Source organism: Rhinolophus sinicus, linkage group LG07 (assembly GCF_036562045.2).
Source record: "Rhinolophus sinicus isolate RSC01 linkage group LG07, ASM3656204v1, whole genome shotgun sequence".
Classification (NCBI taxonomy): domain Eukaryota; kingdom Metazoa; phylum Chordata; class Mammalia; order Chiroptera; family Rhinolophidae; genus Rhinolophus; species Rhinolophus sinicus.
The window spans coordinates 13,505,222-13,532,135 of record NC_133757.1 but is presented as its reverse complement, the minus strand read 5'-3'; the positions used below and the strand labels follow the sequence as shown (position 1 = coordinate 13,532,135).

The 26,914-nt window shown below is 48.9% G+C and overlaps 1 protein-coding gene across 3 annotated transcripts in view; it reads left to right on the top strand.

Annotated features, from left to right (window-relative positions):
• The window catches only part of VWA2 (von Willebrand factor A domain containing 2), a 44,224-nt gene that overhangs the window by 13,536 nt on the left and 3,774 nt on the right, over positions 1–26,914 (top strand). For 2 of the 3 annotated variants that reach the window (XM_019725204.2, XM_019725203.2), the window contains exons 3-11: positions 384–458; positions 1,728–1,861; positions 7,006–7,115; positions 13,485–13,679; positions 17,448–17,581; positions 18,210–18,342; positions 21,079–21,134; positions 23,637–23,744; positions 24,723–25,295. In XM_019725204.2, the coding sequence (XP_019580763.2) occupies positions 384–458; positions 1,728–1,861; positions 7,006–7,115; positions 13,485–13,679; positions 17,448–17,581; positions 18,210–18,342; positions 21,079–21,134; positions 23,637–23,744; positions 24,723–25,295 (1,518 nt within the window). The remainder of the gene's footprint in view (positions 1–383; positions 459–1,727; positions 1,862–7,005; positions 7,116–13,484; positions 13,680–17,447; positions 17,582–18,209; positions 18,343–21,078; positions 21,135–23,636; positions 23,745–24,722; positions 25,296–26,914) is intronic. The other variant, XM_074339001.1, reaches the window with a different exon arrangement.

Genomic DNA, 26,914 nt, shown 5'->3' with positions numbered 1-26,914 from the left:
ACCTGCTTAAACGTTTTCCCTCATGCTTTTCTATGAATTCTGTCTGAATTGTCTTTTCACAAGGTTCATTTTTATGGCAAGGTGTGGCACCACAGCAGAGGACCCAGTTATTATACCTAACCAGGGGCAAAACTCTTCAGAATCATAGGCTCTCTGTAGCCCCTCTGTGTACATTTTTAATTTTACTCTTCAAATTTAATTACAGAAGTACCTGATAAAAGTGGGGTAATTGGGAGGGTTCCTTTATGCTAGCTAGCCTCCTAGTAATTTTTGACGGGCAGTATCATTAAACTCCCCCATCTCTTATTACCTGTTCCTTCTGGAGACTAAGACTCCTCCCCTCTCTGCCTTGTAATGGCTGCTTCTGGTGTCTTCTCTCCTAGCGCCCCCATCCCTCCCACTTCAGGAAGTCCACGTAAGCAAGGAGACCATTGAGAAGATTTCAGCTGCCAGCAAAAGTAAGCCCATGTTTTTATTCAACCCTCCAAACACTCATTTCAGTCTCTGCGTGTCGGACCCAAGGGAAATCATGTTACTCCAGACAGTTTCCACCGCAGTCTCGTCTTCCTCTCACGCTGTGGCCAGAGTCATTTCCCCAAAATGGGGGCCTGACCTAATCCTTCTGCTGGGTGAAACACCCTAGGTAATTCCCCGTGGCCAAAGTTCTTGGCCCACACCTCAAGATCCACTGTCTACCCAAGCAGCCTCGCCTGCCACCATATTCCTTCCTCCTCCACCCTACTCGGCGTCCCCTCCACATGCTCAGGCCACACCAGCCTGTTCCCAGAGCCGCCTCATATCTCCTTCGTGCCTCTCTGGTGAATTCCCCCTCATTGGCTCCTTCCCACTGGTGCTTCTCTGACTTCCGCCTTCTCACCTCTTCGTGGTGAGATGACGACTGTGGTGCCACACAGCCTGGAACTGATGCTTGGCCCCACCACGTCCCCGTACTTAGGATTGTCACTGAATTACCCTGTGCCCTGCTTTCCTCATCTCTCTAGTGGGGATAAAAATTGTAAATGTACACAGGGGTGGCGGTGGGGGGCTATGGAGCTGACAGCAAAAGGGTGCAGGGTTTCTTTATAAAGTGTTGGAAATGCTCTAAAATTGACTCAGGTGATGATGGAATCTGTGAACATACTACAAAGCATTGACTTATATATTTTAAGTGGGTGAATTAGGTGGTGTATAAATGATATCTCGATAAAACTTAAATTTTTTTTAAAAAGTCATCTACTAAAGGTGGTTGTGGGAATTAAGTAAATTAGGACATTTAAAGTGTGTAAAGCAGCCGCTGCATACGTGCAAGATTCAGTCAGTGCTGGCTGTTATTCGTTGAGGTAATTTGACCTCATGTGCCACGGTGTCTGGCTGTGTCCTGGATTGGATGGTGGCCCCCGAGGGCTGGGACCAGGGCTCTCCAGCGTCCCGCCCTGGCCCAGCAGCCCCTCTTCTCGTGCGGCTCAATGAGTGTTGTTGCATTAGACACTTCCATTGTTAGGAAGACTTTCATGTAAGGGCCTCTTTGTGAGCATGGTACCCATGTGGAGGTGTGTTTCCTGCTGCAGGGGATGGCTCTGGCCAGCCCTTCTCCATCGTGCTGAGAGGAGCCACCCCTGACCTACCACAGGGTCGTTTGTGCCTCCCCTCTGCTCTGGGTGTGAGCCCCGCTTGGGACCAGACTGCAGGGAAGCTGGTGGTCACCCATCTGACTCCATCTCTCCTAGTGATGTGGTGCTCGGCGGCAGTGGATATCCTCTTTCTGATCGACGGCTCTCACAGCATTGGGAAAGGAAGCTTTGAAAGGGCTAAGCACTTCGCCATCAGGGTCTGTGACGCGCTGGACATCAACCCCAAGAAGGTGAGTACAGTCTTACTGTCTATTAAGGTGTCTTTGGTGGCAAGTGACAGAAATCCAATGTACAAGCAGGAGAGGGCATTTACTGGCTTGCAGAACTGGGAAGACCAAGAGGGTGAATCCTGGTTCCAGGCACGGTGGGATCCACTGGCTCAATCCCTCTTTTTCTCCCTCTTTCAGTTTTGCTTTCCTCAGTTGGCGTCCTTCCCAGGCAGGTTGTCTGCACATAGCAAAGCTGGTGACCGCAGTAAAAAGACAGTGGACTTCTTTCTTTGCAGATCTGGCAGAAGTCTGGTGGGGGATGGGAGGTGCCACTTGAGCAGGTGTCGGTCACATGACAATCCCTTGACCAATCACAGTAGTCAGAGGGAAGAGATGATCTGGCAGATGGGATGGTGGTGGACACAGGGATTATGTTTCCCCCTAGGAAGAGGTTGTGTTTGTACGACAGTGGGAAAGGGAAAGTGTATCACTACCACCCAAGACTAGAATCTCCATAGGAAGCACAACTCCTACCCTCTGTTCACTTGAAAGGAACTCCTGCCTGAGTGAATCCAGCCAGTATGTTCATGTCTTGTTCTTCCTGGCTCCAGATGGTAGGTTTTAAATATCAGCAGAGTGTGCTAGCTGTGCTCTTGTTGCTAAAAGGGGCATTTGGGGGAATAACTCATTAGAAAGATGGACAACACAGACAGTTCCCAGAAAAAGAAACATGAATGGCCCTTAGACATATGGAAAGATGCCCAACTACCTCAGTCAATTTAATAGCAAATCGCCGACTGATATACCATTTTTCACTTACTGGATTAACCAAAATTCCAGTTTGGTGACATGCTCCATTGTCAAGTCTACAGGAAACTAGCATTCTCATGCAATGCTGGCGGGAGTATGCAACCTCCCCATGGGGGACTGACAGTATGCGTCAAAGTTACAAAGGCTTGAACCCTTTCACTCAGCACTTTATTCTAAATATACTCCCACAGATGGTTTTCCAAGATGACATTCCTGGGCTAATCCTAAGAAAACCACTAGGATTTAGGAGCAAAAGTTGCCTTCTATGAGGGCCAGGCTTTCTACAGAATGACATGCCATTTGGGGAGAATGAGCACAGTCTTGCACAGTTATCTGAGGACACCATAGCCAACCTCATTCCATCTAGGCATGTGCAGCCCTGAAGCTCCAGATGTGAAGTCAGCCCATCACAGACCCTAAAAGGGCCAGGGCCAAGGACTGCTGAATCTCCACCCTCTTCCACACAGCTCTCTGCTTTTAAAAGGAAATGATTCCCTGTAAAATTTCACTAGTTATTCATGGAGTTCTGAGGAACCATAACGATCCAAGACTGTCAGCCTTGGCATTGATGTAGTACGTCCTAAAATGGGTGGCTGGGAGATCCCAGCGGGTGGCAAGTTGGGAGAGAAGAGCTTTGTGGATTATTAGAGGATGTTTACAGATGAGGAAACAGGCTCAGAAAGGTTAAATGGCTGCCTAGGGTCATATAGCAATCTTAGAAGAGAGCTAAGTGTGAAAGAACTGGGGTTCTTGACTCTCAGCTCAGAACGTGTTCCATTAGTTCATTTGTTCCTACCTACTGGGCTAGGATGAGGTGATGACCCTCATAATTCACATCCTGCTATCACATAGCAAGTGGACCACATGGCCGTGTTGGATGTCGGTGGAAGTGGTGCATGCTGGTGGAATTCAGCATCCTCAGAGGGAGGCTAGGAAAACTGTGACACAAAACCTCATAGCTGGTGCTGTCGGGAACAGCTGTCGTGATTCCCAGAGTTCAGGGAATTTAAGGTCAGTGTTGCCGGACCACATCTAGAATGTGGTGTTTTTAGGTTCCGTGTTGGCAAACCCGACAGTGCCCACAACAGGCAGGCAGAGCAGTGAGAGGCCTGGCAATTTCCGTATATGAGGGAACCTGATCATCATTTTCAGGTGTAAGCCTATAGAGTGGCTCCATCTTCTGAAGACGACAGAAGCTGGGTGTTTCAGGAGGTTCGCGGGTGCTCAGCCCAAGAAAAGCTTCCTCACAAGCAAGACTTGTTGAGCAAAGGAGCTGGGTGTCTGCTTCAGTGAGCCAGCCAGCATCTTGACCTCCAGGGAGCTCCGTCACCCTGGCCGGAGTGCCACCGAATGGGGTGTTTGCATCAGGGCCATTTCAGACGGTTCCATCTGATATGGGGCTTCAGGTTTCTGTTTTTGCTGGTACGTTTTTGTGTCTCCCTTCTTCTTACCTCCAGGTACCAGGGATTAGAGGTACATCTCATTCTTACTTTCTGTAGCTTTGGTGTGCAAGAAGGAATTTTCAAGGAGCTATAAATTAAGGCTTTTTATGAAGGGTCTGTTGTTGAGGTGGATTTAAAGTGTTTGAAGTCTTCCTCAACACTTAAAAGCTGAGAGGCTCAAAAACTGAGTTCATTTCCTGGCTGTACTATAATGATTGCAGCAGAGTGATTACAGAGGGGTGAGAAATCTGGGCAGGATTGCCTCTGAGTATACAGTAAACTGAAGATAAAAGGCAACTCCTTTGTTCCCAAGCCACCAATTAAATGAAATGTCTTAACTACTGGCTCAAGCTGTTTCCATCTTGTTTTGTTTTGAAGTTGTAGTCTTCCTGTTTCATTCAACTAAATGTACCCAGCTGTTGGTCTCGAGGGAGATTTTATTAAAGTAGGTAATTCATTCACATGGTTCAATAAAAAGACATTCAGTGAAGAGTGTCCCTCCTATGCACTCACTTTCCATTTATTGGCCCAGTGCCCCACCCATTTTCTTGAGCATCTTTACAGAATCGCTTCATGCAAATGCAAGCAATATGAATACAGTACATTCTTATTTCCCCCATTTTTATGCAAAGGGTAGCAAGTGATACACACTGTTCTATTCCCTGCCTTTTCCCCTGTACATTGTCTTGGAAGTCTTTCCATATCTAGGTAATATAAGTATTAATATAGGTATATATTATGTTTTATAGCTGATTAGTGTTCCAGTGTAAGGATTTACCAAGGTTTAATTAACCAGCCCTCAATTAACGGACATTTGCTGTTACAAATGTACTGTGAGCTTGCAAATGTCATTTCACACATGTGGAAGTATATCTGTAGGATATGTTCCCAATAGCCTTATGCATTTGTGATTTTTAATAACGATAGACAAATTGCTTTCCATGGATGCTGTGACATTGGTGTTCTTAGCAGTAATGTTTGAGAATGCTGCTGTCCCCCTGCAAACATTATGTCTGGCTTTTTGCTACATCTCAGTATGGTGCAGTCAAGCATCTGTTAGTATATTAAAAAGCCATTTGTATTTCCTGTTCTGTGATCTCTGTTCATATCCTTTGCCTGTTTTTCTGTCGGATTCTTTGTCCTTTACATACCAATTCCTAAACAGCCTTTATATATTGGGGAAACTAACCCTTTGTCTCAGACATGACTTGCAAATAACGTTTCCATTTTGTGTTCGTTTTTTGGTTGAATCATGGTATGTGTTGTCCTCCAGAAATTTTCTTCACGTAGTCAGATTTATCAACGCTTTATGGCTTCTGTATTTTTAGTCATAGTAAAGTCTTTCCCACTTTGAAGTCTTAAAGGAACTCTCCCAAGTTTTCTTCTGGAACTTTTATGGTTACAGTTTTCACATTTAAACCTTGAATCCTTTTGCAATTTATCTTTCATTCTTTTGCAGGTGGCTATCCAGTTGTCCCAATATCACTTACTCTCTGGATCATCCTTTCCCCACTGGTTTGAGATGCCCCCTTTATCACAGGTTAAGTTCAAGGGATGTTTCAAAAGTGTCTCTTCTCAGAAACTTTTTTCCAGAGTTTCTCTACTGCTCTGCTTCCCAGTGTCCATCTCCCCCACGTGCCCACTGAAGACTTAAATTTCTTCCTGCTTTTAAGATGCCCAGCGACTCGTCCTTAGAACTTCCTGTGGGAGGAAAGTCCGATGGGTTGTGCTCATTGGGAACAGATGCAGCTGGCCTGGCGTGGCGAGTGCTTTGATCTTCTTCCAGGCACCAGGCCTGTTAGGGCATCAGCAGTGAAGGAATTCAAGTAGCAAAAAAAATCCATTGCTTAAGTGTGAATCACTTGGCTTATTTGCAATCTTGGCCAGAATTAGGCTTAGTTATGAGAATGTAGCTTCTCCAGGGGTTTTGGAGAGTCAGTGATTAGAGTCAGGGCTTGGACCCTCAAGAGGAAACCTTGTTTATAGCCTTCTCTGCACGAGACATACTGGTGTCTTAAAGGTTCAGAGAATGACTTTACTCAGTTTCCCTTCTCCAGTCTTGCAAGGCATTGGGTTTTCTCATATCACTTCCTCAGTTAGGATGCAAAATCTGTTTGGAATCACCAGGGCCTCTCACTCCCTCCACTGCGAGGAATTTCAGCTCCAGTATTGCTTCTCTTGTGTTAGGGTCAGACTACGTTGTCCCCCATTCTCACTGTTCTGAGAGCTGGCCCTTTCCTAACATGGCAGGAGCTGGCCTGGAAGGGCTGTCCCCCTCTTCCCCCAACCACCAAGGATGGGTGTGTGGTGGCTGTGGTTAGTGACAAGCCACCAGTGATGATGGCCATGGTTAGCTTCTGTTCCACCCCTAGTTGGGTCAGTGAGCATTTTGCTGAAGGCCTGAGGGAGCTGCTGAGAAGGCAAGTGATATAGCTGAGCTTTGTGGCGGCCGTGGGCACAGAGTCCAATGCCTGGCTCCCTTTCTCACTAGTCCTGTAGCCTTCCTGCATGTTCGTTTCTCCAACAGTAAAGCCGGTGTGAATAGTGTCTCTGTGGATTCAGTGACATCACGTGTGCGATTGTGTAAGACAGTGCCTGCACCTGGCAGACGTTTGGGACATCCTGCCATAAAGACGCTCACAGCTCAGCTGAGCGCGCTGCCAGATGGGGGTCGAGAAGACTGAATTGGGGGTTGTCAGTGCAGAACACAGGCAGATTTGACAATTTCCTTCCAGATTCTTCTCCTGGTTTTTGGAACCTTTTTTAAAAGAGACCAGAGATAGCTCCGGCACTAGAATTTGTTGAGTGGGCAGGAGGAGGGGTCGTTAACCTTTCTCATCCCATCTTTCCTCTTAGTGATGTTTGTGTCCTGACCCTGCTCTCAACCCCTGGGCCCTCTGTCTTTTACTGCAGGTCAGGGTGGGAGCATTGCAGTTCAGTTCTGCTCCTCGGCTGGAATTCCCCTTGGACTCATTGTCAACCCAACAGGAAGTGAAGGCAAAACTCAAGAGGATGGTTTTCAAGTATGTATGCTCAGATACTGCCACGGGGAGGATGTAGCTAGCTGCTCTTAAAATTGCCCTTGAAGGGTTTGGCCCTGCTCTTGGCTTCCCAGAGAGGGCTGTGGGCATTGAGACCCCAGCTGTGCTCAGTGGGTAATGAGAATTCCCTTCCCAAGGCTGCCGCTTGTCATTACATGATGTCCCAGGTGGGAACTTAAATGCAAGTTGTTGTTGTTTTTTGGTTTTTTTTTAAGTGTTTACTGGTATTATGTATAGTTGTCAGTTACCTGGGAGAAAGGGCTAGTGAAAGTCGGGACTGAAGTTAAGAGCAGGACGTGGTGGGAAGAATCCTGGGTCTTTCTCCCAGTTCTGTCCCTGGTGACCACTGCAGCTTGGGTAGTTTGCCACACTTCTTGAAACCTTCTTTTTGTTGTCTAAAAAGAGTAAGTGCTCCTCTGTTATTGAGAGTGCTTTAAAAATGATGAGTAGTCGTTTGTGTGCACACACACACACACACACACACACCCTATAAATGTATGTATGTAGTGGGGTCCGAAGTTTACTTATAAGTCAGCTGATGTGTGTATATGCACATGTGTATATACATGTACTTGTTGTGTAAATATTTTTATGTGTGTATCATAGATACCTGTAAACATGCATCTCTGTGTATGAATGTGTTATACACCCATACATATATATACACAACACACAGACACACGTAATATTCTGCACAGGCCCTCACAGAAGAATGTCTGTAACTTGCCACTCTGATCTCTGCTTCCTCTTGCACTAGTGTCCTCTGAAGTCAGTGGTCCCAGCAATTTTGAGCTGTCACCTCCAGTTGCAAAGGTCCTGAGCACTGAGGTCCCTTTTCTAGCTGCTGGCCTCTGAAGTCCACCAATGCTCTCAATAAGCCCGAATCCCCACACTGGGCACAGCAGGAACTCTGAGGGTCCTCCAGGCGCCAGGGGCCCCTAGTGACTTCCTCTCAGACTATTTGTCCCAGCCCTTTCCTCTGACCATGGGTGCCCTGAACAGAATGAGGGGCAAGTCAGGTACAAAGAGAAAAAGCCCACGGATATATGGTTTTAAAACAGCACTGGCCTTTCCTTGTTCCCTCAGAGCCCTCTGTCCTTGAGACCCCTGAGAATGGTTTTCTGTAGAGAACAGTCACAGCCTTGCTCCCATGTCTTGGGCCCTCTCACACAGAGCAGCACTTGTCACAGGGAGATCGCAGAGCCACCTGGAGAAGAATTGTCAAGCAAGTACATTAAAAGCAGGTGTTGGGGCTCCCTCCCTGACCTACTGCCTCACGCTCTGGGCACCTGCACTTTTAAAAGGTCTCTCCCCACGGCCCCCACCTGCCCTAGGCCTGGGTGATACACACTAACTTTCGTTCAACGGCTTCATTGAGGTATCATGTAAATACCTTAAAGTTCACACATGTGATGTGTACGATTCAGGGATTCTGAGTATATTTTCAGAATTATTTTATGGAGGAGGATACTCAGGTTGAGAAGGAGCAGGTGACTTGGCCAGGAGCACAGAGCCACCTGCTCGTCCCGTAGGCCCCACCCAGCTGTCCTTTCCCACCTCTCCCACCCTCCCCCACCACCTTCTAAATAGTTGGTGAAGCCTCTTCTCAGCTGTGTTCAAAGTCATCGCTAAGGGCTGGAGAGTATTATTCGTGACATATGAAATCCAGAGACACGTTAAGAATGTGCCAGATGAGGACACAGAGGGTGGAGAATGAAGCCTCTTTATGGTTCTGAACAAAGGCGGCTCCTCTTCAGGGGACATGTATGGTTAGCACTGTGTATCCTAGCATGACTGTAAAACAACAAACAAAGCAAAGGGGCAGCAATTAACTTTTTGGCCCCAGATGCAGGGTCACTGAGGACACTAACCATTAAGACACGATTATTAATCAGAACAGAGGAATGTTGGCCGAATGAGAGTGACAACCTCCCAAGGCCCTGTACCCTTTTTCTACAGTGAAGTTTTAAATGCTGGACCAACTAGAACAGCTTCGCCTAAAATCCAGAACGTGTGCCTTTGTAGACCCAGGCAGTTCCCTAAACGTATTTTGAGGTGGCTAAGAAAGCATTCTGACAATCACCTTATTGCTATTTTGCAATAAGAAGTTTAAAAAAATTCCAGTATTGAATCCCGTGATAACAAAAAAATCAGATAAAAAATGGCCAGCAATTGGCTGCAAATGTCCAGAACTCCTGGCCAGCGGGCTGTGCGATCTTACTCAGTCACTTCACTGATCTCACAGTCATGCAACTCTGAGTTTTCTGTGATTGAAATTTTGGGGACCCCAGCTACCGCTTTCTCAGAGTTTTACTATATTTAGATAGCTCTACAGAAATGGCACTCACCACTTTCCCTTAGCACAAAGCCTCTTAGAACCTTCTCTGGCCTCTCTCAAGCCTCAGTAACATTTAAACATAGCTTTTAGAATAGTTATACTTACAAAGAATTTTTTTGCTCTTTAAATTTAACGTTATTTGGTGTGTATTTTTCATAAAGCTGCATCATTTTTCATGTTGATCCCTTCTAATGATTCTCTAATAATCCAATGAATCGAACTATCACAAACATATCAAATCATTCCTCTAGAAGGACACATTTGGGTTGATTCCAGGATTTTTGTCTATTGCTTAAAAAAATGAGGAGAAAAGAAAAAGCTGTAACCAACTTCCTATACCCACAGTAAGTTTTGTTATGAAGTATTTTTCAAAGTCTGCTCCACAGACTAGAATCCCTGAAGGCGGGGAGGCCGGTTCAAATGTCGGGTCTCAGGCTCGGTCACACGCCTACCAGTATGGACTCTCTGAGGCTCGGATCTGAGAATGTACATTAGTAAGTCTCCTGAGGGATAGTTATACTCACCGGAATTTGAGACTAACTGAAAAGACAAAGTTCTTGGACTAGGCTGCGTAGTTCATTCTGATAATTACCAGTGATGGAGCTCATTAGGAACGCGGAGGCACTGGGCAAGGCATTTAATCCTCAAACAATACACTTCCTTTCCCTACTTTAACAGGGAAGGAAACTGAGTCTCAGGTTAAGTACCTTTTCCAAGTTTACCTGGCTAGTATCTCACAGGACTAATATTCAAGCCGCACTGACTCCGGAGCCTTTGTTCTTAATCACTTGACTACAGTGATGGCAAAACATTTAGCTTCTAGGCCCCCCTCCAAAAAAGAAGGAAAGCCTGTGCTTTGCCATCATAGCTCTCCCAAGACAGCAGTCTGTCTGTGAACCTTCACTTTCAACTTCGTTTAGTCCCGTGAGAGGAATTAGAAAAATCTTGGTGAAACATGGGCCTTAGATCCCTCTGTCTGGAGCCAGACCCTGAGCTCAGAAGAGACGCAGAGACAGAAATGCTCCATAGAGTAAGGAAAGCAGAGGCAGCAGGGCTTCTTGATTTCCCAGAGTTCAAGCCATTAGGATTCTCACCTGACTTTGGTCAGAAGCCAGCAGTGGTCCAATGGGAAAGGCCCGTGAGGAAGTGGACATGGTGGGTGGCCAGGTATTTGTGTGCTGAGTGGGGTTGGGGACCTGGGCTCTCATGTCCTTGAAATTTAATTTCTCTCTAACCACAGGCAGGAGGCTTATAGGACACACTGCCATGGACATGAAGGCCCAGGGAGCTCCATGGTCACTGGAGTGCTGGGCTGTTGGTGAGAAGAGAGTTTTGTGAGCATTTAGGTAGAACCATATAGAGCAGGTGTCAGCACACTTTTTCAGGGAAAAAGCCACAGAGTAAAAATTGGAAGCTTTGCAGGCCATGTGGTCTCTGCACAGACAATATATAAATGAAAGGGCATGGCTGTTTCTCGATAAAACTGCAAAACTGGCAGAAGGCTGGGTTTGGCTGGCACACTGTAATTTGCTGACCTCTGGTGAGGAAAGACCATTGGCTTTGCAATCATCTTGACTGGGTTTAAATTCCAGTTCTGACCTCCACTAGCTGGGTGAGAGGCAGGTGATTATTGTCTGATTGTATAACATTAAACTTAAGACCTTGGGCCCTGGAAGTGGAAGGTCCAAGTCCTGCCTCCACCACTCATGAGCTGTGTGACCTTAGATAAGGCCCTTCCCTGAACTGCTCTGTCTCAGAGAGCTGTGAGAATTACATGAGCTAAACACTTTTATACAGACACTCACACACACACTCGCTCACACTCAGCCCAGTGGTACCTGGCACATGGTAAGTGCTCAGGAAATATTAGTTGTTATTACGATTCTCTGAGCAGGGTTTCCTCGTCTATTAAATGGGGGTAATGTTAGCACTTTTTATCATAGTTGTAAGGGTTACACTCAGTAACAGGTAGGTGAAGTGTTTGGCTAAAATGGAAGCTCAGTATGAATATTATCCTTGAGAAAGAGGAGCCTGGAGGAAGACTGTGCAGACACCAGCACGTCAGTGAAGGTAGTAGTCTTCTTGGGTGTCAGAACCCTCTTGGCGGCCTTGGTATCTAATGTGTGGTCCAGCACAGTGTGAGGGGAGTTAGCCATGTTGGGGTTCATGGAGGGTGGCACACTCTGTTCCTCTCTAATTAGCCCACTGTGCAATCCACGCTCTACTCACCAATGTCTGCTTGCACCCCTCCCCCTGATTGGCACGGCTTTCTCTTTTCCTCGTCTGGTGATTCACTGAGACCCTATTCTCTTTCCCCTCTGAAATCTGCTCCCTGATAGTCCCTCTCCACAATGAACTCCTCCTCAGAACTCTTATTTTTTGTCCTATCATTGATATTTGTTATTTGCTTGTAGGTCCTATTTCTTCAACTAAACTGAGTTCTTTCAGGAGTGAGATCATATGCTTCCCGGTCTCCCTTTCACTGTCTTCCGTCTGGTGGGTCCACAATACATACTAGTGGGTTGGAATTAGTCAGTGGCTTTTTAATGGACCCTGGTGCTGATATATAGTAGACTAAGAGTCTTAATTCTAGGACTTGTCCACCCTTGTTGACATTTATTAACTTAATGGAGCTCCACAGAGAGAATTGCCCTTTAAGAGCTCACTGATGAGAGAAAGCAATAAAAGTGAAGAATCTTCTAGACCTGGTCCATAAATCCTTCCCAGGCACACACTGTGTTGCTCTTTCCTCACATCTCTGCTGAATGGAGAGGACTTTGAGGGCTGAGAGGATGGCAGAACCACAAATGAAAGGAGCCTGGATGTAGAGTGGCTGCTGCTTGGAGGAGAGTCAAACAGGACAGATGCCTAGGCAGGAAGACCCACATGAGACTTGCATGAGAAATCAACACTTTAATTGTCTAGTTAAAAAAAAACAAAACACTTTCATACGTGCATATATACATGCGCGCACTCGTGCGCGCACACACACACACACACACATAATGCCTGTTGTCAGTTGGATATTTTGCCGTTAGATGAATAGCCATAGTCTTCTCTGAGAGGGCTGAGGGCTGCAATAAAGGCAGTCATTGTCTTAATTTATATTCAGTACAATGAGTCTAAATGTGCCCCCCACCAATCTGTAGTCTGTGAATTGTCATCATTTCAGAATGATCTAACGGTTTTCTCTGCATAAAGTTAATAGCCATGCTGATTCCATCAACCTCCACATTGTCAGTCAGGTTTAGATGTGTCATCCACTGAAAGGTTTGGTCTAACATTCTTTATTTTCTGCCCAGCTGACACTGAAAACCAACAGTCCCCGCTCTGAGGACACATGCACGATCCCCCTGTTGTGAGATTTAGTAGAGATGCTGTATCGGGATTCCAAGCTCAGTCAACATTCCCTGTGACAGGGCCGTAAAGTTAGAGAATCTTAGCATCTTGATGAGAGGGGACCCACCGATCTAGAAGCAGTCAAACAGTTGAACCTTGCAGCACTCAACCCTGCACTTGGAGGTGAGCCAGAAAAGCCTGATCACTGGAAAGCCCCTCAATGGACCCTTGCACCAAAGACCTATCCTTCACTCTCATGGATTCTTACTAAGCTTCGTTACCTGCCTTTCCTACCCTAAGGATATGTTGAGCCATAACAAGAAGGAAATGACAGAGGAATGGGGAGGTGGGAGGTGGATGTTAGACAAACTATGAGAATTGTCAGCCCAGAGCCATCACAGAGGAAGAGAAAGTAGAAGCACACAAATACAAAGAATGACATTATTACATGAACAGAGCTGTTAGGGCTGCATCTAAAGTTCACAGAGAAAGTCCATTTCTGTTCTTCACTGTTGTGGTTTAGATGGTGTGAAAGTGCATCTCTCAGGGTGGCGTTGTCACTTTGAGCCTCTACCAGGAGAAAGTGGCCGAGTCCACTGTTTTAGGCTGTTTTCCAACTTCCGCTGTCTGGATCACTCATTCTTGCTTTGTTTTTTCCTTCCGGGTGAGCTCAGAGGAGGGCGCACCGAGACAGGCCTTGTTCTGAAATACCTTCTGCACATGGGGTTTCCTGGGGGCAGAAATGCCTCGGTGCCCCAGGTTCTCATCATCGTCACTGATGGGAGGTCCCAGGGGCATGTGGCACTGCCGGCCAAGCAGCTGCAGGAAAGAGGCATCACTGTGTTTGCCGTGGGAGTCCGCTTTCCCAGGTAAGAGACTTGGGCCCTCTGGGTCAGCCTGGGGACCATGGTGCCGCTGAGAGACTTCACAGCCACGGGAGGGGACCGGAGCTGGAAAACCCACCCTGGTCCTCCCAGGATCTGTGTGCCCTTCCCTTGTTATATTGCTGCTGGAGCACAGGGGGCTCTGAGTCTGGAAGTCTGAGAGTTTGCACTATCTTTCATCTAGTCTGAACACTTGGTTGTAAGTGCCACAAACGCGACTTGAATTTATTAGGGAAGAAGTGGAAATTCACAGACTCATCTAACTTCACCGGGAGGGTCCAGGGTCCCTCAGGGTGAGCAGGAGGAGCCAGGGACTTGAAAGCCATTGTGATTCTGTCCCCCACACAGCTCGGCTCTCAGCCTGGCTCTCTCAGGAAGCTGGAACTATGGCCGCAAGCAGTGTCCGGCTCACATCTTTCTAGCTCCATCCTGGAGAGAAAAGATTCATTTCCCCGGTTTCAAATTCAATAACCCCAGAATGCATTCTGATGAATCTGAGTCATAGGCCCACTCCTGAGGCCAGAGGGTGGGGGTCTGTGACTCGTTGCCACCCTCCAACCACATTTCTCTGGATGCTGGAACATGCCTTCCTAGAAGAGAGGCGGGCACAGGTCCTCAATGCTTTCAACCCTAAAAATGGAAGTGACATCTATGGGCCCCTAGTTGTTGTAGGTATTCAGTCAAATGATTCTGGTCTGGGTGCCATGCCTTCACATAGAAATCCCTTTATTAATTTTTAGTGCATTGTTTTCTCAATCGATATAGGTTGTCTTCCTCATGCCAGGTACTATTCTGCGTTCTGGGGATACAGAGACAACAATACAAAGTCCCTGCCCTCATGGAGCTTCCATTCTAGGACAGGAACTAGAAAATAAGTGAATGAATAAATAAGTAATATAATTTCAGGTGAAAATAAAAAGCAAATGAGAAAAATAAAGTAGGGTAAGAGATTAAAGATTGATGGGAGTAGAAAAGATAGCTATTTTAGCTAGGGAGGTCTGCCAAGGCTTCTTTGAGGAGTTCATTTTTGATCAGAAATGACAGGCAGAGCAGGTGGATAGCACGTGCAAAGGCCCTGAGGCCCTAGGCAGATTAGTGTGTGATGGAAACAGCAAGACAGCCAGGGAGTGACTGGAGCCCAGCAAACGAGGAATGAATTACGAAAAGTGAGGTATAGGAGGTAGGCGGGAATCAGGTCTAGAGACTTTGTGCATCACAGGACACTTCGGAGTTTGTTGTGAGTGGTTTGTGCAGTCTTTGGAGGGTTTTGAGCAGGGAGATGACATGAACTGGCTTCTATTTTTAGAAAACCACACTGGCTTCTAGGTAGGGAGGGTATAGACTGGCATGGCGGGGCAGAGGGAGAAGCAATAGTAAGTTAAGTGGAGAAACTAGGAGACCTTTGGAGTAGCTCACACAGGAGATAATGGTGACTTGTCATTGGAAAGCAGCTGTGACCCTGCTGAGGCATGTTTCGACTGAGGATGTATTTGGAAAGCAGAGCAATGAAGTGGCTGGTGAGTTGGATGGGGTGTGTGAGAGAAGAATCAAGGATTTTGGCCCCAGCCCCAAGGAGAACGGTGGTGCTCTTGAAACGAGAAAGACTGGAGGAGAAATAAGGAAATCGAGTTCGCTTCCAGACACATCAAACCTGAGATGCATGTGACTATCTACACAGAGAAACTGAGTAGACAGTTGGCAGTTGGCTGTAAGCGTCTGGAACATAGGAGAGAGGACGGGCCTAGAGATTGAAACGGGGGATGGTATTTGAAGCCTAAAAAAAGATCAGTAGGGAGTGAGTGCTGAGAGAAGACGGCCCAGGGAAGTGCAGGTCAGAAAGAAGAAGTTAGAGTGAAGGAGACTGGTCCCCGGCACCATGGGGATGTCCCGGATTGTGCCGTGTCCTGGTGGCAATGATGCCCACCGCCATCGTCCTCATTGTTGTCCTTGCCAATAAGTTGGTATTGAACACGGGCTGCTTTGTTGTTGGCTCTCTTGAGAGGACCTTGCTTCATGACTCATGGCGCCCACCCTCCGCATTGTGCCAGAGTGCCTGGAACACAGGAGTTCCAAGGCCCAAAGTTTTGTCCGTGAGAATGGAATCTCACATGGTAGCAATACATGGTCCGTGTGGGGGGTTCTTCTCCAGGGGCTAGCAGGAGCAGCGCTTCTCAAATGATCTGTGCTAAAGGTCCAGTTTGTTTTGTTTTTCTCCTGATCCATCATGGATTGATACTATACAAAAATGCAGCAGAAATGAATTACTAGGGGAAAAAAGACACAATGTAAGCTCAACTGTGTATCATGCGATGTGGCAGACATAAAATGACTCTGTCAAGTTGCTGTATAGCAAGGTTCTCAATGTCTCTGTCAGCTTGTCTGGTTTTAGACCGGGGTGAAACGGGGGAGCTGCACTGGCCTGCAGACCAGGCTTTGGGCATCCCTGGCCTAAGCCTCAGACACAGGAACCTCTAAGGACGCCTTCCAGGCCCACCTGACCGCCTCCCCCACTCCTGGTCAAGGGTCGGTCACTTGACCAGGGGTCCTCAGAGTACGTTCTCTGGATATTGGTATCACCTGGGAGCTTGGTACAGATTCACACACTTGGGACCCACCCTCTCGAATCCATCACTGTGGGGCGAGGCGCCTCAGTCTGTGGTGTATCTGACCATCAGTGGTCCTAATGCCCACTGACGTTTGAGAATCACTGCTGTGGGCAGCATGAGGCTCTATCGAAATGACTCGTTCCCCCTTCTAGTATATGTGGAGCCCTTTCTTTGATAGGTCTTGACTCTGGCTAAGCATCTGAATTAGCGGGGAGCTTTTAAGGAAGTTTGCTGCTGGGCCAGGAGAGCTGGGAGGGGGATGGGGTACAGGCAGAGCTGCCCACTGAATGCTGACGTCAAGTCAGGGCTGAGAAACCCCTGTTGTGGGTGCGAGGCCCTATCCTAGGCACGGGGAGAGATGTCTGGTTTATGTGGCTTCAGAGGAGAACGGGGAGTTGCACATAAGTGAATTTTAGAGATAAATGAAATTTTGCCATATTGCCAAACCTTGGCCTATTTTGATGAATTTTTGATGGGTGGGATTCTAAATGCATTACTGACTGCCCTGTGTTTTTTTAAAAGAGGTTCCTCAACATCATGTAACCCTTTCTTCATGCCCCAGCATCATCTTGTACATGATTTTGTGTGTGTGTGTGTTTTTGTTTTGTTTTGTTTTTTTGTCCTGGGCACTAAATGATGCCCTCTGGCCAAGTGTGCTATTCCTTCCTCTAGACGGGCTCATTTTGCTGGCCTTTGAGTTCTTATGTTCACTGTTTCTAATTCTTCCATAATTCTTTTTTCTATTACTAGCTGTCCTTGTTTTTCTTCTCTTACTGTCACCGAGAACCACTTGCCATTGTTTCCTTTCTGGTTAGTTCTTCTCATCAGCTCTGAGGTACAGAACCAGACAGCTAAATCTGTTAGGACCACGTCTGAAATAAGAGCCAACAGCTCGAATGTGAGGCTGTCTCGTGGGGAAGTCTGTGCCCTGTAGCACGCACACATTGTGACCTGTGGCTGAGCGTCCGTGAGGCGCTCCTGGACCTTACCTGCATCCTAGGTGAAAGAGGATGCAGGTAAGTGGCTTCTGGATCGGGGGGGGGGGGGGGTATTGCTGTCCACCAAGAGCCCATGTTCTTGGTGGGCAAGAGGAGGGTGGGTGTGGGGCGATGAAGCCACGTGAGCTCTCTGCTGGCCTGGAGTGCAGGTGGGAGGAGCTGCACGCGCTGGCCAGCGAGCCCAGGGAGCAGCACGTGCTGATGGCTGAGCAGGTGGAAGACGCCACCAACGGCCTCTTCAGCACCCTGAGCAGCTCTGCCATCTGCACCATTGCCTCTCCAGGTAAGGCCTTCCGGGCTGGGAAGGAGGGGACCTGCCCATATGGAAGTGGGGTATGGGATGCGGAGGGTCCCCCAAGGCAGGAGGTCAGGACTCAGGAGCCTCCCCAGTGAGGGAGGGCGAGAGGAGCGGGGTCTGCCATCTCAACCCTGGGGCGCTCGCTCTGCTCTGTCTTCCTGTGTCAGGTCCTGTGGGTTTCTCAGCTGGAACCCTGCACTTGTCTCTCGGGTAGGGGGTCCCAGGGCTTGGGATGCAGATCTGGTGGGGCCCTCATGTCTGTCCCCTTAGGAGGAAGAGACAAGTCAGGTCCCCTGCTGTGATCAGCGAAGGGACGCTCTGGCTGGGGGTGAGATCCCTGTGTTCCTGGTCGTCTGTCGGGGTCTGTCCAGTAGCTAGCGTGAAATACATCATAGAAAACATACATGTGTGTGTACAGGATGTCAGAGCTGTGCGGGGTGGGGCCCAGCAGAGATGCTCAGAGACTCCCTGCCCAACAAGGGGCAGAGTGGGGCCCCTCCCAGGGTGCTCTGCCCTGAGAGGCAGAAGATAGCCACAGCTGAAGGTAGTGGAACCACGAGTGGGGGAAGGAGGTGTAACCCTGTCTTCTCCATTGGGTGTGTGCTGTGGACAGACTGCAAGGTCCAGCCTCACCCCTGTGAGCACAAGACTCTGGAGACAGTGAGGGAGCTTGCTGGCAATGCCCTGTGCTGGAGAGGATCGCGGGGGACCGATGGTGTGCTGGCTGCACTCTGTCCCTTCTCCAGGTTTGTCCACAAGGTCTGGGGTCAGAGCCGGAGGGCGTGGCTGGGGTGGGAATGGAGGTCCCTGCAAGGCCGAGTGCTCACATGCTGCAGGGAAAACAGGTATCGGAGGAGGTGTGGGAGGGAGCCAGGGACAATGTTCCCAGGGTGCAGGGAGGGTCACAGCTACTCAGTGTCAGTCTCATTGACTGACACCACCCAGGCGCCCAGGGTGAGCGAGGGTGGCAGGTCACAGCCGTTTTGGAGGCTGGTTAGTGAGCCAAAAGCTGACCCTGCAGGGTAGTGGTCTGCACGTGGGATGGTGGTCTGGGAATTTGGTTCCTCTGAGCACCAGTTTCCATATTGACGGGGCTCAGTGAGGCAAGAGGCTTAAGATCTTGGATGAATTCCAGTGTAGAGGTCATGGGGGACGCTGGAAGCTCTAGGACCAGAGCTCAGACATTCTAGAGCGCCTGCAGCCTGGCTGGCAGCTCTTCCCTCCAAAGGCCCTAGACGGTCCCTTGGATGTCCTCCAATTCAGTGCCTAGTCAGCACTGCCGATCGGCTTCTCTCCCCTTCCGGGGGGCCAGCGTAGGATTTGAACCAGCTGTATCTTTGGCTTGCCCTCTGATGAGATCAGAGCAGGCACAGCAGTGAGATGGGTAGGTTGAGAAGCCGTGAGGACCATGCAGGAGTGATGGAGAGTCCCAGGGCTATCTTAGCTGGAAAGGGCTGTGCCCCACACGTGGGTCAGAGGATATGGGGCCTTGTGCCATGTCAGAGGCCACTAGAGGCTCTCTTCAGAACCCGAGCTTTCAGGTGAAAGGAGGCACCTTTTCCTCCAGTGAACGTGTTCTGAGTGCGGCTCTGAGCCAGGCAGTGTGCAGTGAGGAGACTGGCCGTCACTACCCCCAAGACACTTGTGGTCGAGAGGGGACATTGGACAAGGTGTCCCACGTGCCAGGGTGGGGCCTGTCCTCCCTGGGATGTGGAATGCACTAATACTTCAGGCTCCTAAAATTATGCTTGCGTTCAGTAAGCCCTTCATCCGTTCCCTCATTTCAGAAATCCTGGGGGCCTCCTGTGTTTCTGGCACTGTCCCAGGTCCTGGGGAATCAGCATGAACATTTCAGAAACAGATCTGCCCTCACCTCCTGAGGTGACATTCCAGTGGCAGGAAGCAGCCATAAACAAATGAATACAAAAAAAAAAAAGAAAGAAAGAAAGAAAGAAAGCTACGAGGTAGTGATGAGTGCTATAGAGAAAAAGAACACAGGGATGAATTTGGTGGGGGTGGTGGGGTGGTGGGGAGCGGCGTGGCAATTTGAAACAGTGGACCTTGCAGAAAATGTGGCATCTGAGCCCAGACCCTTGGGGAAGTTGGGGACAAGCCATGTGCAGATCCTGGTGGAGTCTTGTTACCAGTGTCTGTTCCAACAATGCCCACTTCTGGAGGGTGGGGCCGGCAGAACTTCCTGGGTTCGGACTTGTGGTTTTATGGGGGCGCTAGGAGTGGACAGAGAGAGGGAGAAGATTTCTCTTTAATGAGCTGGCAGCTTGACAAACTTTTGATTTTGGAAACTCTGTGAGTTGCTAATTGACTTGGCTTTTGTCCCAAGTGGATGTTTTGCTCCAGGGTAGACTCGGCTGTAGCGGGGCCCATTAGTCTGCTTCTGCTCTAGGCAGCCCTGGGTGGGATCTGTTAGAAGAAGCCCTCTTTGGAAAACATTCGAGAACTTTTTTGCTGCGGCCCAAATCGGAGAATCTCCTTAGCTAAGGCCATCCCTGGAGCTGCTGCCAACCAAAAGGAGGGCTTTCTGCCCACGGATATACAAGGAACCGTTCCCACTGCTGCCGCCCTGTCACCCATGGACTCAGGCCGGCCAGAGGCGAGGCCCCGAGAGCTGAGTGCAGGGGCGGTGGAGTCTGGATCCCAGCTCTGCTGTGTTCTAGTAACCCAGTGACTTTGGGCGCCCTAATTCAGCCCTCTGAGCCCGTATCTCCATCTGGAAGATGGAGATAACTGTCTCTTCAGGTAGCTGTGGATACAGGGTAACGGTGTGGACACTTGGAGCAAGGAAGTCACCACCATAATGGTGTCCTTGTGTTGTCACAGAGTCTCAGTGCTCGAACGGACCTCAGAGGCTGTCGAGTCCAGTGGTTTGAAAGTCCTCTTGAGCTGCACAGCCTCATGTGGACACTTGTGCAGACCAGAAAAACCACATTTGGGATGAAGGGGCAGGGCTGTGGCACTGGGGGAGGCCTGGCACCCTGGACACCCAGTCTCCTGCCCTCTCCATTGAGGCTCCAAGGAACACAGTTGAAAACTACAGATAGAGTTACTATATAGAAGAGGGAACTGAAAACCAGAGGAGGAAAGTAACTTGCATGGGGTCACACAGCCAGAATGCAATTGCCTAATTCCCTGCCTGTCCCCCCCCATTGTGCTGGCTCCAGGAAGTAACTTGTAACAGAAAACTTTTTCCACAGTTCAGTTTTGAACACAGACATCTCTTACTTCTTACATGATGAACAACCTTCGTTATCTTTTGTTTTAAATTGTCTCTGGGTTGTTTGAAACATTCCCTGCTGTGTGCAGACAAAAGCTGAGGTGGAAACAAGAAAGAAAAATAGGGAGTCTTTCTTGAACTGCTTTTGCATTGAAATTTTATGTCAGCTATTAGTGTTTTAAATAACCTTCCAGGCTTCTGCCCTCCTGGTAAATGTTGGGTCTCTACCACTTGTTTCCTTGGATTGTAGCTGGAAGAGAGTGTTCTTGACCCACCCCACCACCTGCTACAGGACCACCTGCCCAGGTACAGTCTGCCTCTTGGATTCTCCTGCTTTTTCCGGGCCCTGGGACTGGGCTGGCTTCTAAGGGACATTTGTACTTCTGGGGCAGAGAGTGGGCAGTTCAGAGGCAGAGAGTGTTCATGCTGTATTCATTCCTCGCTTGCTCAGTGGTATTTTTTTCACAAAGCATGGACTGATGGCTTTAGGACTTTCCTTACCCGGTGCCCCTTACGTTGACATTGACCAAAGGCAGAGAAGGGGATGTAGCGATCACCAGCTTTGCAGACAGCCTCACACCCAGTGCTGAATTCTGGACAAGATACTGGAGCCTCAATTTCCTCCTCTATAAAATGGGGTTAGTGCTTGCCCCAGGTCTGGAATCCCCGTTTCCCTGTTCTGTATGACAGAGGGCATTAACATGGGACCCAAGTGAAGACTCAGTAAGTAATACCCACTAAAGTGCTTCATCAGCTGCAAAGTCCTAAAGAGACAGTAGGACTTAACCCCACTAAGTGTCATTCAGCCTGGCTCCCTAATGAGCCTCGCTGCTCCTCACCCTGGGGTGTAGTGCATCCCACTGACCGAGGAGCATAGAAACTGCAGTCGAGTGTGTGAGCGTTAGTTCGCATGTGGATTTGCTACTTCTGGTTACATGCAGGCAGGTGGCACTTCCTACCCAGGGTGTGGTGATCCCCTTGGCATCCTTTTGTTTTTAAAGTTCCAACCTTGAAGCACAGGAGAAACTGACAGTGCAGTTGTTTCTGCTCACAAATTGAAGTTTGAGGACGTAACGGTTTTGAAACCTGAATGACCTGGGTTTGAATCCCAGCTTTGCCCCTTTGCAACTATCTGACCTTCAGCAGGTCATTTCTAGTCATTGAGCTTCAGCTTCCTTGTTTGAAATAGGGGTCTTATAAGGGGGTGTCCATGCATGTGTGGTACTTAGCACAGGACCTGTCACAGAGTAGCTGCTCAATTAAAGGCTTCTGTTGGTGTTGCTAATAAGCACCCAGTTATTTCCGATACTATAGCTGACAGTACAGCAGACCGAGATGCCCAGAGTTAGCCTAGGTAATTTCTGCCTTCGATAAGTATACACTTGAATTACATTGATGTGACTACTGAGAAATGTGTGAATATTTTTAAGCGACAGGAACATTAATCACCAATTTCACTGGTAACCACACTCAGCTACTTATCCGGGCTTTGAATACATGATACATGAATTCATGGAGATCCTGTCTGTGCTCTGTAACCCTGGGAGGGAGGGGGTATTATCTGCATTTCAAAATGACCGATAAGGAACTTGAAAAGGAGCTTAGATACTGACCCCAGGATATTCATACGTAGATTGATGCTTCAAAATGGGCCCGGTTTTGACATGAGCTGTGGTTTCCTGGGTGAAATAGCACCTTCGAAAGAGGCATTATTCATAACTTGCACTTTGCGTGCAAAAGCAAACACCGTCTTACCTGCATGGAATGCTTGCTTCATGTGAGGCTTTGCTCTAAGCCTTTCCGTGGAGCAGTTCATGCAGTCCTCGCAATAACACTGGAACCAGTTCAGCTATTATCAGCCCTTTTTAGAGGAGGACACCAGGGCTTGCAGAGCCTAATGAGGGTGCCTGCGTAAGTGGAGGAGACCACATTCATTGACTGCAAGATCTAAAGCCTCTGTCTCTCTGTGCCAGCCGGCAGAGGCTGTTAAGAGAAGCAGCACCATCCATACCACAGCCGTTCCCCGAGTTTCACAACACCCCCACTGTTGCCTTGATGCTGCTGACAGCGTCATTTTTATCCAGGTCAGGTCCAACACCAGTAATCATTATGGCCGCCTGGAGCTGCTCCAGGCCTTCTTAGCAGCTGTGGGTTACTAGGGTATGTTGTGTCAGTTCCTAGGGCCACCGTGACAAACACCACAGACGGGGTGGCTTAACCAACAGAAATTTATTTTCTCCCAGTTCTGGAGGCTGGAAGGCCAAGATCAAGGTGTCAGCAAGTTTAGTTTCTTCTAAGGCCTCTCTCCTTGGCCTGCAGATGGTCATCTTCTCACTGTGTCCTCACATGGCCTTTGCTCTGTGTGCTCTGTGTGCCTCGTCTTATCAGGACACCAGTCGTATTGGATCAGGACACACCCCGTGACTTCATTTAGCCCTAATTTCCCCTTTAAAAGCCTTCTCTCCACATGCAGTCCCATTCTAAGGTACTGAGGGTTAGGACGGCTGCAAAGGAATTGGAGGGGGACACACTTCTGTCCACAGAAGTCCAGTCCCGTGGGCACATCCCCAAGTGAGCCTGGAATTCACGCAGGGCCCCGCTGAGCTTACCACTGAGTGTTCTTTGTCACCCACACCCAGCTCCTCTTTACATACCTCACCTGCTTTCTGTCCTTTCTTTGCTACAGGTGTTGCAGTTTCCTAGTGGTCCCTGGGGGAGGAGGGAGCTGGGCTGTGGGAGGCAGGGTGGCCTGCCGGACTCATGCCTCTGTCTCACGTGCTAGGCTGTTAATGGGTATCTCTCTGCTAGGTCCTTGTGACTCACAGCCCTGCCAGAATGGAGGCACGTGTGTTCCAGAAGGACTGGACAGGTACCGCTGCCTCTGCACGCCGGCCTTCAGAGGAGAGGCTAACTGCGGTACGTATGTGCAGGGCCTCTAAGATGGACCGACCACTGGGGACCGCTGGAGCCCAGGCTCCCTGTTCTCACCTCCCACCCTTCTAGCCGCTGGGTAGAAACGGGCCCTTGAGTTTTAGAGCCACTTCCTTACCAAGTACACCTCTGCTCGGATGTCTCATGTCATACGACCTCTGAGTGCTCCGTGAAGAAATCACTCAGGTGGTGAAGCTCTGGGTAGGACAGCAGCTCTGATTAGCTTGAGAATGACTTCTGCTTGACCTTTGAGCATCGCTGAGCCAGGCCGCAGGCTGGAGCCAGCCCAACTCGGGGTCCTGGTTCTGGCCGAGCCTCTTCTCCCCTCTTCTAGGGTGAGGCACCACGAGCTTCAACCCTTTTTGGTTTTAAAGATATGAAATGAAGATTATAGGGTTTACCCCCTAAGGGTGTTGGGAAGTTGATATCAGATTATGTATATAAGGTGTTTATTTAGCACAACGCTTGGCACATAGTAGGGGCGAGTTAACTTTTTAAACAATATAGTACTGGGTCAATTGGAGATTTATTTGGAAGAAATCAATCTCGACCCCCCTAGCTCACAAGCCTCACAAAAAAAATCGATTCCAGGTGGATCATAGATCTGAATGTAAAAGGCAAAGCCGTGAGCCTTCTGGAAGAAAACATAGAAGCATATCTTCATGAGTTTTCAACTAGGACACAAGAAGCACTAACCATAATGGGAGAAAGTCGTAAAAATAGATACATTTTAATTTTTAAATAGTGGTTGGGTGGAGACCCTTAGCGACAGCCAGGAGGGAGAGCTGTGTGTCTAGCCTGTCTCACTGTGACGATGTGCTCTGGCCACAACGCCCTGGAGCCTCAGTTTCTCCACCTGGTCTCCCTCCTGGGAGGGAAGTTTCTCCTGCCCCATGTGGTGGTGGAATGGTGACCCGCATATCCCAGGTGGCCATGGCATGATGGCTGCTGTGATTCTGACAGCCCCGGCACTGAGCCTGGAATGCAGAATTGACGTCCTCTTCCTGCTGGACAGCTCAGCGGGCACCACGCTGGAGGGCTTCCTGCGGTTGAAGGCCTTTGTGAAGCGGTTTGTACAGGCCTCGCTGAACCAGGACTCTGGGGTCCGCGTGGGTGTGGCCTGGTACAGCAGGGAGCTGGTGGTGGCGGTGCCTGTGGGTGAGTACCAGGACGTGCCACATCTGGTCAGGAGCCTCGATGCCGTCCCCTTCAGCGGAGGTGCCACCCTGACGGGCAGTGCCCTGCGGCAGGCAGCAGAGCGTGGCTTTGGGAGAGCCATCAGGACAGGCCAGGACCGTCCACGCAGAGTGGTGGTCCTGCTCACGGAGTCACGCTCCCAGGACGAGGTGGCCGGCCTAGCACACAACGTGAGGCTCCGAGAGCTGCTCCTGCTGGGCGTGGGCAGCGAGGCCCTGCGGGAAGAGCTAGAGGAGATCACAGGCAGCCCACAGCATGTCATGGTCTACGCCACCCCACAGGACCTGTTCAACCAAGTCCCAGAGCTGCAGCGGAAGCTGTGCAGCCAGCTGCGGCCAGGTAAGGTCCCCAAGAGCATTACCTCTGGACTAACCTCAGCCTGTCCCAGGGCCACTGATCAGTGGCGGGCCCTTCCTTCTTTTGTTACCAGTTAACCAAGGCCTATGCTAGGTGCTGGAGCCACAGCCCCCTTTTATGAATTAGTCACATGACGAGTAACTGCTCAGTTTACTGGTCAATACAATGGGACCAATAATAGCACCTCCTGAAGGGCTTCTGTGAGGATTCAGTAAGACAGGCAATGTGCACAGTACAGAGTATGCACTCAGAAAATTTTAAGTGTTGTTATTTATTATTACTAATAATGATTGTTAGTAAGGAGTTCTGAATCTAAGCGTGCCCTAGACGAGCAGCTTTCCAGCTTCTTGGATGGCAGCTCATAGAAAAGTACATTTCCCAGTACGCACACACCCATGCAACTGAAGCAGATGTTTCATGAAATGATACTTTTCCTTTCTTCCTGAGATGTGTTTTGATATTTTCTATTGAGTTTCACAACCCATGAAGTTGATTCTGTGACCCACCACTGGGGGGCGCTCTAGAGAATGCTGGTCGCAGAAGTAGACATCCCATCTGCGGGCAGGGGCCTTAGCCGGCGGCCAGAGATGTAGTAGCCGAAACACATCCTTGATGGGCTCCAGAGAGGTGGGAGGTGCGAAGCTGCATATGGAATTCAGCGCCTCAGCCCCCATGTCACTCTCACCAGAGCTGGGACCTTCCTTTCTACAATGGGGAAGGACAGGGGTTGGCTGCCCACGCCCACCTTGCCTCTCCAGTCTAGTTTCCCCATGGCAGCCAGAGTGGGTTTTTAGAAATAGTTTTAAATTCACAGAAAAATTGTGACAAGAGTTCCCCCGTAATCCACACGCCGTCTCCCTCTTGTAAGATATTAACAAGGTACATTTGTCACAATTAATGAACCAACGTTGATAGGTTATTGTTTGTTAAAGTCTATACTTTAATCAGATTTCCTTAGTTTTGACCTAACGTTCTTCTTCTGTTCCAAGCGTTCCATCCAGGACCCCACCTTACACTTAGTCACCGTGTCTTCTCAGGCTCCTCTTGGCTGTGACAGTTTCCCAGACCTTCCTTGTGTTAAGAGTGTTTTTTAAAAGCCAGTAAATCAGATCTTCCTATTCTGTACTTAAGCCTTTCCAGCAGCTCCCCTCTGCCCTTGGAATTAAACCCAAACTCATTCCGCTGACTTCTGAGAGCTCCCTGCGCTCTAGTCCCTCTGGGCTCTCTGGAGCCCCTGCATGGGGTAGGGATAGGGGAGCACCTTAGAAGCACCCCCAACACACACACACACACACACACCTCTCCAGCTCACACTTACTCCACCTGCAGGTCTTAGCTTAAATGTCACTCCTCAGAGAAGCCCTGACCCCTTCTCCCAATGTACTAATGTTGCTTCTGCTGGCCCCTCATCGTACCCTGATTTTCCTCTCATTGCTGCTCATACAATTTGTAATTCTATGTTCGTTTCATGTCTGTCTCCCTGTAGACTGTGAGCCCATCAAGGGCAGACATGAACCCATTTTGTCCACTTGGTATAATTAGTGCCTTGTATATAGTACATGGTTCATGCAGGGAGCTCAGTAATGGGATGGATGAGGGTG